The sequence below is a fragment of the Oncorhynchus mykiss genome, chromosome 20, assembly GCF_057628025.1.
Source record: "Oncorhynchus mykiss isolate SJ-2025 chromosome 20, ASM5762802v1, whole genome shotgun sequence".
NCBI lineage: Eukaryota > Metazoa > Chordata > Actinopteri > Salmoniformes > Salmonidae > Oncorhynchus > Oncorhynchus mykiss.
Window position 1 is genome coordinate 35,274,947 of NC_143041.1, and position 17,500 is coordinate 35,292,446.

The following is a 17,500-nucleotide window of genomic DNA, read 5'->3' on the forward strand; positions in this document are numbered from 1 at the left end:
CCAGCATGTCCAGAGATACAACCTCTCTTATCATCACCCAGTGCCTGGGCTTACCTCCGCTGTACCCGCACCCCACCATACCCCTGTCTACGCATTATGCCCTGAATATATTCTACCATGCCCAGAAATCTGCTCCTTTTATTCTTTGTCCCCAACGCTCTAGGCGACCAGTTTTGATAGCCTTTAGCCGCACCCTCATACTACTCCTCCTCAGTTCCGCGGGTGATGTGGAGGTAAACCCAGGCCCTGCATGTCCCCAGGCACCCTCATTTGTTGACTTCTGTGATCAAAAAAGCCTTGGTTTCATGCATGTCAACATCAGAAGCCTCCTCCCTAAGTTTGTTTTACTCACTGCTTTAGCACACTCTGCTAACCCTGATGTCCTTGCCGTGTCTGAATCCTAGCTCAGGAAGGCCACCAAAAATTCTGAGATTTCCATACCCAACTATAACATTTCCGTCAAGATAGAACTGCCAAAGGGGGAGGAGTTGCAGTCTACTGCAGAGATAGCCTGCAAAGTAATGTCACACTTTCCAGGTCCATACCCAAACAGTTCAAACTACTAATTTTAAAAATGACTCTCTCCAGAAATAAGTCTCTCACTGTTGCCACCTGCTACCGACACCCCTCAGCTCCCAGCTGTGCCCTGGACACCATTTGTGAATTGATCACCCCCCATCTAGCTACAGAGTTTGTTCTGTTATGCTTAACACCCCGGCAGTCCTACAATCTAAGCTAGATGCCCTCAATCTCACACAAATCATCAAGGAACCCACCAGGTACAACCCTAAATCTGTAAACAAGGGCACCCTCATAGACATCATCCTGACCAACTGGCCCTCCAAATACACCTCCGCTGTCTTCAACCAGGATCTCAGCGATGACTGCCTTCTTGCCTGTATCCGCTACGGATCCGCAGTCAAACGACCACCCCTCATCACTGTCAAACGCTCCCTAAAACACTTCTGTGAGCAGGCCTTTCTAATCGACCTGGCCCGGGTATCCTGGAAGGATATTGACCTCATCCCGTCAGTTGAGGATACCTGGTCATTCTTTAAAAGTAATTTCCACACCATTTTAGATAAGCATGCTCTGTTCAAAAAATGCAAAACTAAGAACAGATATAGCCCTTGGTTCACTCCGGACCTGACTGCCCTCGACCAGCACAAAAACATCCTGTGGCGGACTGCAATAGCATCGAATAGTCCCCGCGATATGCAACTGTTCAGGGAAGTCAGGAACCAATACACACAGACAGTCAGGAAAGCAAAGGACAGCTTCTTCAGGCAGAAATTTGCATCCTGTAGCTCTAACTCCAAAAAGTTCTGGGACACTGTAAAGTCCATGGAGAACAAGAGCACCTCCTCCCAGCTGCCCACTGCACTGAGGCCAGGTAACACGGTCACCACCGATAAATCCATGATTATCGAAAACCAACAAACATTTCTCAACGGCTGGCCATGCCTTCCTCCTGGCTACTCCAACCTCGCCCAACAGCTCCACCCCCCCCCCCACCCCCCTCCCCCCGCAGCTATTCGCCCAAGCCTCTCCAGGTTCTCCTTTACCCAAATCCAGATAGCAGATGTTCTGAAAGAGCTGCAAAACCTGGACCCGTACAAATCAGCTGGGCTTGACAATCTGGACCCTCTATTTCTGAAACTATCCGCCGTTATTGTCACAAACCCTATTACCAGCCTGTTCAACCTCTCTTTCATATCGTCTGAGATCCCCAAGGATTGGAAAGCTGCCACAGTCATCCCCCTCTTCAAAGGGGGAGACACCCTGGACCCAAACTGTTACAGACCTATATCCATCCTGCCCTGCCTATCTAAGGTCTTCGAAAGCCAAGTCAACAAACAGGTCACTGACCATCTCGAACCCCACCGTACCTTCTCCGCTGTGCAATCTGGTTTCCGAGCCGGTCACGGGTTCACCTCAGTCACGCTCTAGGTACTAAACGATATCATAACCGCCATCGATAAAAGACAGTACTGTGCAGCCGTCTTCATCGACCTTGCCAAGGCTTTTGGCTCTGTCAATCACCATATTCTTATCGGCAGACTCAGTAGCCTCGGTTTTTCTGATGACTGCCTTGCATGGTTAACCAACTCCTTTGCAGACAGAGTTCAGTGTGTCAAATCGGATGGCATGCTGTCCAGTCCTCTGGCAGTCTCTATGGGGGGTGCCACAAGGTTAAATTCTCGGTCCGACTCTTTTCTCTGTATATATCAATGATGTTGCTCTTGCTGCGGGCGATTCCCTGATCCACCTCTACGCAAACGACACCATTCTGTATTCTTCCAGCCCATCCTTGGACACTGTGCTATCTAACCTCCAAACGAGCTTCAATGCCATACAACACTCCTTCCGTGGCCTCCAACTGCTCTTAAATACTAGTAAAACCAAATGCATGCTTTTCAACCGTTCGCTGCCTGCACCGGCACGCCGGACTAGCATCACCACCCTGGATGGTTCCGACCTAGAATATGTGGACATCTATAAGTACCTAGGTGTCTGGCTAGACTGTAAACTCTCCTTCCAGACTCATATCAAACATCTCCAATCTAAAATCAAATCTAGAGTCGGCTTTCGATTCCGCAACAAAGCCTCCTTCACTCACGCCGCCAAACTTACCCTAGTAAAACTGACTATCCACCAATCCTTGACTTCGGCGATGTCATCTAGAAAATAGCTTCCAATACTCTACTCAGCAAACTGGATGCAGTCTTATCACAGTGCCATCCGTTTTGTTACTAAAGCACCGTATACCACCCACCACTGCGACCTGTATGCTCTAGTCGGCTGGCCCTCGCTACATATTCGTTGCCAGACCCACTGGCTCCAGGTCATCTACAAGTCCATGCTAGGTAAAGCTCTGCCTTATCTCAGTTCACTGGTCACGATGGCAACACCCACCCGTAGCACGCGCTCCAGCAGGTGTATCTCACTGATCATCCTTAAAGCCAACACCTCATTTGGCCGCATTTCGTTCCAGTTCTCTGCTGCCTGTGACTGGGACGAATTGCAAAAATCGCTGAAGTTGGAGACTTTTATCTCCCTTACCAACTTCAAACATCTGCTATCTGAGCAGCTAACCGATCGCTGCAGCTGTACATAGTCTATCGGTAAATAGCCCACCCAATTTTACCTACCTCATCCCCATACTGTTTATATTTATTTACTTTTCTGCTCTTTTGCACACCAATATCTCTACCTGTACATGACCATCTGATAATTTATCACTCCAGTGTTAATCTGCAAAATTGTAATTATTTGCCTACCTCCTCATGCCTTTTGCACACAATGTATATAGACTCTCTTTTTTTTCTACTGTGTTATTGACTTGTTCATTGTTTACTCCATGTGTAACTCTCTGTTGTCTGTTCACACTGCTATGCTTTATCTTGGCCAGGTCGCAGTTACAATTGAAAACTTGTTCTCAACTAGCCTACCTGGTTAAATAAAGGTGAAATAAATAAATAAATTCATTAACTCATATCACTCATTCATTAACTCATTCAGTCACTCACTCATTCAGTCACTCATTCAGTCAGTCACTCATTCAGTCACTCATTCAGTCACTCACTCATTCAGACACTCACTCATTCAGTCACTCACTCGCTCATACATTCAATCACTCATTCAGTCACTCATTCAGTCACTCACTCTTTCAGTCACTCATTCAGTCACGTAGTGCTGCTTAGTGTAGCAGAGAACACGCTTAAGATGTCCGGCTATCCTCATAGGAGAACCTTTTTGGTTGCAGGTAGAACCCTTTTGGCTTCCATGTAGAACCCTCTGTGTTAAGGTGTCAACATGGAACTTAAAAGGGTTCTATCTGAAACCATAAAGGGTTCTTCAATGAGGACATTTTAGGTTGTAGTTCTTTGTTCTAAGTGTACAACAAGAAGCTATGAAGATGAGTCATGGAGAGTGTGTTTGTGTCTCCACTCTATGCCTGTGTGACTATGTGTGTGTGTGTGTGTGTGTGTGTGTGTGTGTGTGTGTGTGTGTGTTTGATGTGAATACAGTTCCATTAGGGGGAGATGGAATTGAAGTGAATGCACGACAAGCACTTAAGTACGTTTTTGGCATACATTTTAGGCACAATGCCATCTCAAAGCTAGCCCAAGCATTCAACAGACACACACTGACCGAGACCCCAATATTTCTCACACAAATAGATTTGTTTTGCAGCATTGTGTTTAAAGGGTCAATACTACTAACAGAGAGAAGTTATTTCCCCACACACACCACACACACACACACACACACACACACACACACACACACACACACACACACACGCTCACGTACACACACACTGTGTCTCCTTGGTCTCACGACTGGGTGTCCACTCATATTGATTGAGTCCTAACAAAGTGCCTACATCCTTGTAAGACTCCCAAGAGAATAAAGTGTGTAAATCTGTGTCCGTGTGTTTGTGCTTTGGTGGAAGTCCTCTCCAATTCCATGAACTAGAAAATGTGCCATGAATGCTTCACTTATCAGAGATGTGTTGGAGTCTGTTACAGCATAGTAAGTGTCTAAAGGTTGAGTGGAGTCAAGAGTCTTGGCTAGATCAGCTTCTGTCCTCGAGTGGAACTGGCACATTGCCTGCATTTGTCTGTACTCCCATTCATATACTGGACAAAAAAATAAACACAGCATGCAACAATTGAAAGATTTTACTGAGTTACAGTTCATGTAAGGAAATCAGTCAATTGAAATTAATTCATTAGGCCCTAATCTATGGATTTCACATGACTGGGCAGGGGCGCAGCCATGGGTGGGCCTAGAAGGGCGTAGGCCCACCCACTTGGGAGCCAGGACATTACAGATAAAAATACTCCTCAGCTTCATCAGATGTCTGGGTGGCTGGTCTCAGACTATCTCGCAGGTGAAGAAGCCAGATGTGGAGGTCCTGGGCTGGCGTTGTTACAGTTGGTCTTGGCAGTGTGCCAGTTGGACATACTGCCAAATTTTCTGAAACGATGTTGGAGGCATCTTATTTTAGAGAAATGAACATTAAAATCTATGGCAACAGCTCTGGTGGATATTCCTGCAGTCAGCATGAGAATTGCACAATCCCTCAAAACTTGAGACATCTGTGGCATTGTGTTGTGTGACAATACCGCACACTTTTATTTTCCCCAACACAAGGTGCACCTGTGTAGTGATCAGGCTGTTTATTCAGCTTTTTGATATGCCACCCCTGTCAGGTGGATGAATTATCTTGGCAAAGGAAAAATGTTCACTAACAAGGACGTAAACAAATTTGTACTCAAAATTTTAGAGAAATAAGCTTTTTGTGCATATGGAATATATCTGCAATCTTATATTTCAGCCCATGAAACATGGGACCATGTTGCATTTATATTTTTGTTCAGTTTATTTGACAAGCATGTAAGACACTTTTTCCCAGACTACATCAAGTTTTCTGTCATGTAACCTCTCTATACAGTCCTAACAGAAAGGCAATGCACCACTATGTACTGTACATCCTAAACAATTACACAATCACCATCCAATCAGACGTCTGCTTATAGCGCCACTTACCCAGCAGGCCATGCAGAAAGACAATCCTCAAAAGGATAGAAAATAAAGGAAGGAACCAGACTTAGACATGGATAGGAAATAGACTGAGGGTGGTGGAGAGGAGAGAGCAGGGGAGGCCGAGGGCAGAGTCCCCCAACCACGCAACACAATCACCACTGTTGATACAATATTGACATGGCACTAATGGCCTTAGCTCTCAGGCTCACTGGGCGGTGTGGCGGAGGCGGCCGGTGTATGTGTGTTAGAGGGGTAGCGAAGCGAGGCGGAGATCGCGTGGATGGTCTGGCCATACCCACTACCCAACCCTCTAGCCCCTTCACGACCCACTTTAGACTGAACAGCTAAACACACACACACACACACACACACACACACACACACACACACACACACACACACACACCGTCCGATTTGTCTGTATGTATTAAGCTCAGACACTTGACCACCGCAACGCTTAACTCCCTCAGAAGAACTAGACTACACGGAAGCTTTAGTGACCTATACAGACACACGCATCCATACATGCATGCACACACAGGCAAAAAGTACACACACACCACCACCTTTGAATAATTACAGTAGTACCAGCCTTTCCCCAAACTCATGTGGCCATCCTCTCTCCTGCTCAATTCTAATTGTGTAGTAATCAGCTACACAGTAGTAAAGAAGTCTATGAAGCAGACTTAAGCTTCTGCTTTGCCCCTCTTTCAGTGGCCAGGTTAGAACAAGACTGGTGGTTAGATCGTGCTCTCTGGGTGACATGGTGAGGTGTGATAGGGACAGGAACAGCTAAAGGAAAAGCCACTCTCTCCGCAGTGACAGTGGAAAGGGTTTCATGGAAATTGGACTTCCTTTGGAGAGACTTAAAGTCATTACATGCAATCTCCCACCAGCGATGCACAGCATCCGAAACAGGCCTCACAATACAAGTGTCAATTAGGACCTTTTCATTGGCCAGGTTGTCCGATGAGTGGGTTGAAGACAAGAGAGAGGAGAAAGGGGAGAGGGAGTGCATCCCAAATGGCACCCTATTCCCTATAAAGTGCACTACTTTTGACTAGAACCCTATGGGACTTAGCCATAGAGGTTTGTGGGAAACCATGGTGAAAGACAGAGAAGAAGAGAGAGGAGACACTTATTCTTAATAGGCTGGCTCCCTGCTGATCTGTGTTCACCCAAATGGCACCCTATTCCCTACATACTGCACTACTTTTGACCATAGCCCTATGGGACTGGGTCAAATGTAGTGCACTGCATAAGGAATAGGGTGCCATTTGGGTCGTCTACACTCTCTTTGTCACTGTCCACCTCAGTGGAAGGAATGGAAAGCCATTTTACTGTGGCCTTGACCTCCAAATCTCCACTCTGCTGGGGTGACTAAAATGATGGGTTCTGGAGTGTCTGTGTGTGTGTGTGTGTGTGTGCGTGTGTGTGTGTGTGTGGGTGTGTGTGTGTGCAGAGTGAGGCTCCGAGTGTGCCAGCCAACCAGGCATCCCTCCCAACCAGTCAACTGAATTACTTCTCTATGGTAAAGCCTAGTTGCTCCTCGTTGGAAAACCCAGACTGTGAAATAAACTATTTCTGTCCACAGCAGGTGTCCCTCAGCATGATAACATAACGATGTGTTAGACTGAACGAAGGCTGTTATGACACTTATTTGACTTTGTTTCATATTGAACAAAGATGAGGTAACACTAGACACGTATGTAGCTTTCCTTCCGACATTTCCCAATCATCTACCTTCTATTACTGAACTTGTACAATCTGAAAGACAGAAGAGCGGTAGCCCTAGCAGTTAGAACATTGGGACAGTAACTGAAATGTCGCTGGTTCGAATCCCCGACTATGGGAAAAATCTGTTGATGTGCCCTTGAGCAATATACTTAACCCTAAATGCTTCTGTGAGACACTGGATAAGTGTAAATGTAATGAGGACCTAATGGAGAGTGTAAGGTGTTAGAAATAGGCTCTCTCTTTACCTCCAATGACTGGGCCAGACCCCAAAATGAGAACCTACCCCATGAGTTGTCTCCATGGCATTGCCCCCTGTGTCTTCCTATCGATTCACACTACTGCACTTGTTAAAGTGAAGCGTTGATCATTTGCTGCATCCCAATTGGCATCCTTTTCCGTATGTAGTGCACTACGTGCTCTGGTCAAAAGTAGTGCAATATACAACGTATAGGGTGCCATTTAGAATGCTCACACTGTGGCATGAGGCTGAATTCCCATGTCTGATAGTGAAATGATGAGATGTTGCTATCACCATCAGATATTACATTATATTTCCCGGACCCCATGCTTTATGATTGACAGCTGCTCCACAAATATGTGTGTGTGTGTGTGCATGTGCTCATATGTTTGTGTGTGTGTGTGTGTGTGTGTGTGCTCATATATGTGTGTGTGTGTGTGCATGTACCCATATATATGTGTGTGTTTGTGTGTGTGTGTGTGTGTGTGTGTGTGTGTGTGTGTGTGTGTGTGTGTGTGTGTGTGTGTGTGTGTGTGTGTGTGTGTGTGTGTGTGCGTGTGTGTATGTAGCATCATCATGCCGTACAACTCAGGATTGTGATTGGGATGGGGACCAGGGACTGTGAAATGGAGTTTCTCGCCGTCTCAACGAGGCAGGGTGCCCATGACGACCCACCAGAGAGATCTCAGAAATGGTGCCTAGTGCTGCACTCCTCGGTATGAGTCCCAAATGGCACTCTATTCCCTTTATAGAGCATTACTTTTGACCAGTGCCTATTGGGATACCCTGTGGATCCTGGTCAAAAGCAGTGCACTAGAGAATAGGGTGCCATTTGGGAGGCATATCTCCTTCTCTTCAAATACTTTTTGGCTTCATCGTAAAATGGCTGCTCTGCATCTCAGCTTACGCAAATTAACCTTGTAAAAATGTTGTTTTCCATTGATATACTTCTATTGTTCTTTCATTCCTCTCTCTCTCTTTCGCTCATTCACTCATTATATATTTATTTCTCATTCTTTCTCTCTCTGATAACAATTTCTTTGTAAGTCCATCCTCTACAGACTATCAAATAACTATCTGCTACTCCAAATCCTAGCTCTAACCCTAAACTTAACCCTTACCCTAATCCTAACCTTTTTTATGGCACGTGGACAAGTACAGTGAAATGCCTTTCTTCCAAGCTCTAACCCCAATAATGCAGTAATCAATAACAGTGTAATACTAAAAATAACTTAAGGTAGAACAAAAAGACGTGAGGAAGTACGTAACCGTAGTACATACAGGGTCAGTTCCAGTTCCAGTGGAGTGAGAGGGGTAGATATGTACAGGGGTAAGGTGACTAGGCATCAGGATATATGATAAACAGAGTAGTAGCAGCGTATATGATGATTGTATATGTGTGTGTGTGTGTGTGTGTGTGTGTGTGTGTGTGTGTGTGTGTGTGTGTGTGTGTGTGTGTGGGTGTGTTGAGTCACTATAAATGTATGTGCATATTATGTGTTTGTGAGCAAATGATGGAGTGAGTGTTTATGTGTGTGAGTCTGTGTGTGTGTTAGAGTGTCAGTGTGCTTGAGTGTGTAGGACCCTGTGAGTGTTTATGTGTGTGAGTCTGTGTGTGTGTTAGAGTGTCAGTGTGCTTGAGTGTGTAGGGCCCTGTGAGTGTTTATGTGTGTGAGTCTGTGTGTGTGTTAGAGTGTCAGTGTACTTGAGTGTGTTGGACCCCACAGACACAAAAAAACAAAAAGTTCATACAAAGGTCAATTCAGATAGTCCGTATAGCCATTCTGTTTGCTATTTAGTTAGAAATGTAGCATCTAAATTGGGGATAGAAGCTGTTCAGGAGCCTTTTGGTGTCAGACTTGATGCACCAGTACCGCTTGCCGTGCAGAAGCAAAGAGAACAGTCTATGGCTTGGGTGGCTGGAGTTTTTAACGACTTTCAGGGCCTTCCTTTCCTAACCCTAGCCCTAACCCTAACCCTATACAGATAAGTCACGTTCTGTTGTGTGCGTGTCAATGGTGTGTGTGTGTGTGTGTGTGTGTGTGTGTGTGTACCAGTCAGGCCCAGAGAAGTAGCTCATTTACTGCTGTGGGAAGAAAATATCCAGATGTGTTGTCAGGAATGCCTCCTGTGAATAAACCTGCCATCCCACTGGCTACAGGACATGCATTATGCCCCAACTAGAGGACTCTATCTGCTGAGACACTCACACACACACGCACGCGCATGCACACGCACACACAGACACACAGACACAGACACACACACACACACACACACACACACACACACACACACACACACACACACACACACACACCTCGCTGGATGGCCAGGGATGACTATGGATGATATAGAAGAGAAAAGGGAAAGGAACAGAAGGGGGCCATGCCAGAGTTTTCCTCTCTTTTAAATGAACAGGGCCGGGGTTCTCCTGGAGTTTGCTTGGCCTTCATAGATAGATATCTCTCAACACCTCCTCATTCACAACCCTGCAATAAAGTATAACTCTCAGACCGAGGATAGTGCTTAGGATGAAGAGGAATAGATGAATGAGGAGAAAGGGAGAGGGAAAGGAGAAAGAGCTTGGGAGAGGGAGATGGAGAGGGAGAGGGAAAGGAGAAAGAGCTTGGGAGAGGGAGATGGAGAGGGAAAGGAGAAAGAGCTTGGGAGAGGGAGATGGAGAGGGAGAGGGAAAGGAGAAAGAGCTTGGGAGAGGGAGATGGAGAGGGGGAGAGATAACAGGAGAGATGTACATTTTGTGCAAATTTGAATGACTGTTTGGGGTAAAAAATGTTTCACATCTCTTCTGACACGAGTATCCTTCCCATGTTTTATCATGGTGGTCAGTGGAAGAGTGGAGGAGCGAAGGAGAGGGGCGCGCCAATGCTGAAATCTATTAACGCTCTCTTCCCTGATAACAAAAGAGAGAAGCTTCTTATCTGGTTGGCAGCTGCATGGCAGGGAATATACACTGCTCAAATAAAGGGAACACTAAAATAACACATCCTAGATCTGAATGAATGAAATATTCTTATTAAATACTTTTTTCTTTACATAGTTGAATGTGCTGACAACAAAATCACACAAACATGATCAATGGAAATCAAATGTATCAACCCATGGAGGTCTGGATTTGGAGTCACACTCAAAATTAAAGTGGAAAACCACACTATAGGCTGATCCAACTTTGATGTAATGTCCTTAAAACAAGTCAAAATGAGGCTCAGTAGTGTGTGTGGCCTCCACGTGCCTGTATGACCTCCCTACAATGCCTGGGCATGTTCCTGATGAGGTGGCGGATGGTCTCCTGAGGGATCTCCTCCCAGACCTGGACTAAAGCATCCGTCAACTCCTGGACAGTCTGTGGTGCAACGTGGCGTTGGTGGATGGAGCGAGACATGATGTCCCAGATGTGCTCAATTGGATTCAGGTTTGGGGAACTTGCGGGCCAGTCCATAGCATCAATGCCTTCCTCTTGCAGGAACTGCTGACACACTCCAGCCACATGAGGTCTAGCATTGTCTTGTATTAGGAGGAACCCAGGGCCAACCGCATCAGCATATGGTCTCACAAGGGGTCTGTCACGTCTGTCACATGTGCTTAGTGTGAACCTGCTTTCATCTGTGAAGAGCACAGGGCGCCAGTGGTGAATTTGCCAATCTTGGTGTTCTCTGGCAAATGCCAAACGTCCTGCACAGTGTTGGGCTGTAAGCACAACCCCCACCTGTGGACGCGGGCCCTCATTACCACCCTCATGGAGTCTGTTTCTCACATGCACATTTGTGGCTTGCTGGAGGTCATTTTGCAGGGCTCTGGCAGTGCTCCTCCTGCTCCTCCTTGCACAAAGGCGGAGGTAGCGGTCCTGCTGCTGGGTTTTTGCCCTCCTACGGCCTCCTCCACGTCTCCTGATGTACTGGCCTGTCTCCTGGTAGCGCCTCCATGCTCTGGACACTACGCTGACAGACACAGCAAACCTTCTTGCCACAGCTCGCATTGATGTGCCATCCTGGATGAGCTGCACTACCTGAGCCACTTGTGTGGGTTGTAGACTCTGTCTCATGCTACCACTAGAGTGAAAGCACCACCAGCATTCAAAAGTGACCAAAGCATCAGCCAGGAAGCATAGGAACTGAGAAGTGGTCTGTGGTCACCACCTGCAGAACCACTCCTTTATTGGGGGTGTCTTGCTAATTGCCTATAATTCCCACCTGTTGTCTATTCCATTTGCACAACAGCATATGACATTTATTGTCAATCAGTGTTGCTTCCTAAGTGGATAGTTTGATTTCACAGAAGTGTGATTGACTTGGAGTTACATTGTGTTGTTTAAGTGTTCCCTTTATTGTTTTGAGCAGTGTATTACCATCTATGCTGCCCTGCTCCTCCCTCATTTGTGTGTCGTCTACAGTACAGCCCTAGCTCCATCCACAGAGTGCCGCCTCACTCCATCCCTCAATTACTTTTGTATTGTCTTCCTCCCTCCCTTGATCTCTATCCCTCCAATCTCTCCCTCTCTCTCTCGCTCTCTCTTTTTTTTCTCTCTCTCTCTCTCTCTTTTTTCTATCTCTCTCTCTCTTTTTTTTTCTCTCTCTCTCTTTCTCTCTCTCTCTCTCTTTTTTCTCTCTCTCTCTCTCTCTTTTACTAAAGTGCTGTTCAGCAGTTTCCTCCATTCGCCCATTACAGTGTAAACCACCACAGAGGAAATAATAACCACTGCACACTCTCCCCTTGTGCCTCGTGCATATTTTGCATAAGACAGCAGGCTATTTGGCAGAATTATTGCAAGCATTCCCACATTCTCCCAGTATTGCCGTCCCCTTCTCTCTAGGGCTTATCATTAATAAGACAACATCCCCCCCTTTCTCCTCATTCTCTAGTGATGCATTCCAAATGTCACCCCATTCCCTATATAGTGCACTGGTTTTGAGAAACCCTGATGAAAAGTAGTGCACTAGGGAATAGGGTGCCATTTGAGATGCAGTAACAGTCTTTAATATGAGTAAGCACCTTCCCAAATGTCCATTCAGTCACGCCTCATAGCTGTCACCTCATAATACATGTTATGTTCTTTTGACATGTTGTGTAATGCCACATCAAATCTACTGGTAGGAGAAATTAAATAGTGAAACAATTCAAAGCAGCAATGAGCTGCGTCCAGGCCACCAGGCCTCTATTGCTGTCAGGTAAATTCCTGCTGAGTCCTCCAGGCCTCTATTGCTGTCAGTTAAATTGCTGCTGTGTCCTCCAGGCCTCTATTGCTGTCAGGTAAATTCCTGCTGTGTCCTCCATGCCTCTATTGCTGTCAGGTAAAGTGCTGCACACAGTGGATAACAGTAATATAATAATTGCCAATGAGTTGTCAAACGCAGCATGTACAAGTATAGGACAGAAGTGTTCTCATTTATAGTGTCAGAGTCCACATGGAAAATAATAACTTCTAATGAAAACAGAGGGGTTCCAAGAAAGTGGTTTCCAATGTTCCAAATGGACTTGTTCATTGTTGCCACCCTGATGATGACAACACTTACCTTTAGTCAACTCTTCTGGCACAAAGGCTACTCAGTCAAGATACAATATATATGGAATTCAACGTATGGAACTCAATGTATGGAACTTGATGTATGCAATGTGGAATTTATAGCAAGCCTTTAGTGAAGGCAGACTTGAAGTGTGTTTTGCGTGGGTGTACAACAAAAGATGTCAAAACGGACAAAATACAGTCCCATATAGGTTGCAGTGTACATTACAGTACGCATGTATGTACATATGCAGGATCTTAATTTAAAATGTTCCACTTTGACATTTCAGGCTTGAATTATAATCCACAAAATAATGCACATTTCCTGATGCTGAATGATTATTTTCCTGGTGTAGCAAACTGGCTCAAATGAAGATCCTACCTCTGTATGGCTAAGATCCACCTCTCTTGGAGGGAGGCACAAATGTGTACAATATGTCACCAAGGACAGGAATAAGTTGAGGTAGTTCATTGAGTGTCTGTATCAAAGACTCAATGGGGACAGACAAGATGATGTAATGAAGTACATAGAAAGCAGCTAACGCGTGTTCCAAATATCTAGTTCCAATGGGCCACTGTCTGTGTTAATGTCGGTAATGACAGTTCTGCAGCACTAAACATGTCTGAATGACCATATACATGGATGTGTGTATACATACAGTACCAGTCAAAACCTAGGACACACCGACTCATTCAAGGGTTTTTCTTTATTTTTTTGACTATTTCCTACATTGTAAATGAACAATGAAGACATTCAATCTATGAATTTAGTAACCAAAAAAGAGTGGAACAAATCAGAATATATTTTATATGTGAGATTCTTCAAAGTAGCCACCCTTTGCCTTGATGACAGTGTTGTGCATTCTCTCAATCAGCTTCACCTGGAATGCTGAAGCACTTGTTGGCGGCTTTTCCTTTACTCTGCGGTCCAACTCATCCCAAACCATCTCAATCGGTTTGAGGTCGGGTGATTGTGGAGGCCAGGTGATCTGATGTAGCACTCCATCGATCTCCTTCTTGGTCAAATAACCCACAGCCTGGAGGTGTTTTGGGTCATTGTCCTGTTGAAAAACAAATGATAGTCCCACCAAGCGCAAGATGGGATGGCGTATCACTGCAGAGTGCTGTGGTAGCCATGCTGGTTAGGTGAGCCTTGAATTCTAAATAAATCACTGACAGTGCCACCAGCAAAGCACCATCACACCTCTTCCTCCAGGCTTCATTGTGGGAACCACACAACCTCACGTACTCTGCGTTTCACAGATTTCCACCGGTCTAATGTCCATTGCTTGTGTTTTTTGGCCCAAGTCTCTTCTTCTTATTAGTGTCCTTTAGTAGTTTCTTTGCAGCAATTCGACCATGAAGGCCTGAGTCACGCAGTCTCGTCCGAACAGTTGATGTTGAGATGTGTCTGTTACTTGAACTTTATGAAGCATTAATTTGGGCTGCAATTTCTGAGGCTGGTAACTCTAATGAACTTATCCTCTGCAGCAGAGGTAACTCTGGGTGTTCCTTTCCTGTGGCAGTACTCATGAGAGCCAGTTTCATCATAGCGCTTTATGTTTTTTGCGACTGCACTTGAAGAAACGTTCAAAATTCTTCACATTTCCCGGATTGACTGACCTTCATGTCTTAAAGTAATGATGGACTGTTGTTTCTCTTTGCTTATTTGAGCTGTTCTTGTCATAATATAGACTTTATATTTTACCAAATAGTGCTATCTTCTGTATACCACCCCTACCTTGTCACAACACAACTGATTGGCTCAAACGCATTAAGAAGGAAAGAAATTTGACAAATTTACTTTTAACAAGGCACACCTGTTAATTGAAATGCATTGCAGGTGACTACCTCATGAAGCTGGTTGAGAGAATGCAAAGAGTGTGCACAGCTGTCATCAAGACAAAGGGTGGCTACTTTGAAGAATATCAAATATAAAATATATTTGTATTTTTTTAACACTTTTTTGGTTACTACATGATTCCATATGTGTTATTTGATATAGAAAATAGTACATATAAAGAAAAACCCTGTACTGAGTAAACTTTTGACTGGTACTATACATAGGGGTAGATGTTTGTGCAATACAGATAGATATACATTAGAAGGGTGTGTATAGGTGTGCAGTCACTTTGGATACAAGTGTCTGCTAATTGGACATATTATTATATTATATACTTATTAAGTAGATTGGGGTAAGGGTGGGTGTCGAAGAGTGTGTGAGCACATAGACAGGGGGGTACAGCTGTGTGTACAGTACACACAAACAGGGGGTAAGAATGACGTGTGTCTTACCGTCGTTGCAGAGTGGCCCTCCGAAAGAAGTCATGCTACAATCACAGCTGAACCCCTCCCACTGCTGCAGACACACACCCTGGTTTGCACACGAGTCCTCCTGGCACGTTGTACTGGGGCCTGTGCACAGGGAGGGAGGGAGGGAGGGGGGAGTAAGGAAGGGGAGGGAGGGATTACTTAAAATATGTGATCAGATTTGACCAAATGTATGTGTATATGTGATGAGAGAATTAAACAAGTAAATACGATTAAAAGCATAATCCAACTTCATTCTTGTAATCCACTTACCCAAATACAGTATGAAACACATTTTACATACTGACAAATGACATACTGAGACAAACATACTTCTCTCTCTGTCCCTCTATCCCCCCCTCACTCTCACTCTCTCTCTCACTCTCTCTTGCTCCCTCACACACTAACACTCTACACAGAAAAACATTACACACAGAAACACGACACGCACGCACGCACACACACACACACACACACACACACACACACACACACACACACACACAGAAAGACAAACACACATACTTATACAGAGACAGGGAAAACACTCATTGAACAGTCAACCAGTGAGTTTTTTATGACAGGTTTATATAATATTTATGTTGCATTTACAGAGATTGTCTTTTGTTTTAGTGAGTTTAAGGTATTCTTGCTTATTTATCCACATAGTTATTATGTTCTTACAGCATCAGAACTGTTTTTAGGAAAGAACCAACATTATTATGAGGAAGGGAAACCATAGCAACACATTTTATTGTTTCTTGAGTCAAAAAGCACCGCAGGTGAAATGTAGAAAAAGGAAAGGAGGCGCTGTATCCAATCAGAAAACCATTCAGAGGTTTCCATCACGTCCTGAGTGATTAGATATATGTTTCTGTTTGTGCATGTTTTTACATGGCAAGAGAAATCTAACACAGAGGGTAATCTAAAATTAGAACTAAAGTCTCACGTAATTGGTCAGCTGCTTGATTAGGTTCTGGATCCATACATGTAAAGAGAAGAGATTAATAGATGCTAAAACGAGGAGATGCACGGGAACGAGGAGTTCCACCCTCTCCTTTGCAAGTTACGGGCTGAATGTTCCCTCCCATCTCGAAATTGAGAAAGATGCTAACACCTGCGACATTGTGATTTCTCCAAATAACCAGTGATGAAAAAACCTCATACCGGAGCTACTGCTGCTTGTCAGCCTACACATCCCATTCTGACAGATTCTACAGTAACAGTTATGGTTAATCAGTCCACATTTGTATTTACCTTTATTTAACTAGGCAAGTCAGTTAAGAACAAATTCTTATTTTCAATGACAGCCTAGGAACAGTGGGTTAACTGCCTGTTCAGGGGCAGAATGACAGATTTGTACCTTGGGGATATGAACTTGCAACCTTTTGGTTACTAGTCCAATGCTCTAACCACTAGGCTACCCTGCCACCCCATAGGTAGATAAAGTGGTAAGTAAGACAGGATCTGAGACAATCTGAGGTCTGTCTCTTGTGGAGGGTCTAAAAACTTCAGTCGTCTTTAGTAATGCAAAAATAAAAAGGTAAAGATCATCATCAGCAGCTATAAGCATTGAACAACAATGTCACAGACACCGTTCATAGCCTCTGCCTGTCTGTCTGTCTGTCTGTCTGTCTGTCTGTCTGTCCGTCCGTCCGTCCGTCCGTCCGTCCGTCCGTCCGTCCGTCCGTCTGTCTGTCTGTCTGTTTGTCTATACGCTTGTCTGTCTGTCTGTCTGTCTGTACCACTGTCTGTCTGCTTGTCTGTCTGTCTGTCTGTCTGTCTGTCTGTCTGTCTGTCTGTCTGTCTGTCTGTCTGTCTGTCTGTCTGTCTGTCTGTCTGTCTGTCTGTTTGTTTGTCTATACGCTTGTCTGTCTGTCTGTCTGTCTGTCTGTCCGTCTGTTTGTCTATACGCTTGTCTGTCTGTCTGTCTGTACCACTGTCTGTCTGTCTGTCTGTCTGTCCGTCTGTTTGTCTATACACTTGTCTGTCTGTCTGTCTGTTTGTCTGTCTGTCTGTACCACTGTCTGTCTGTCTGTCTGTACCACTGTCTGTCTGTCTGTCTGTCTGTACCACTGTCTGTCTGTCTGTCTGTCTGTCTGTCTGTCCGTCTGTCCGTCTGTTTGTCTATACGCTTG

General features: G+C 44.9%; 1 protein-coding gene across 32 annotated transcripts in view; it reads right to left on the reverse strand.

Moving 5' to 3' along the window:
- The window catches only part of LOC110498787 (neurexin-1a), a 560,879-nt gene that overhangs the window by 259,115 nt on the left and 284,264 nt on the right, over positions 1–17,500 (reverse strand). For all 32 annotated transcript variants that reach the window (XM_036956170.2, XM_090212981.1, XM_090212979.1 and 29 more), the window contains one exon: positions 15,348–15,467. In XM_036956170.2, the coding sequence (XP_036812065.1) occupies positions 15,348–15,467 (120 nt within the window). The remainder of the gene's footprint in view (positions 1–15,347; positions 15,468–17,500) is intronic.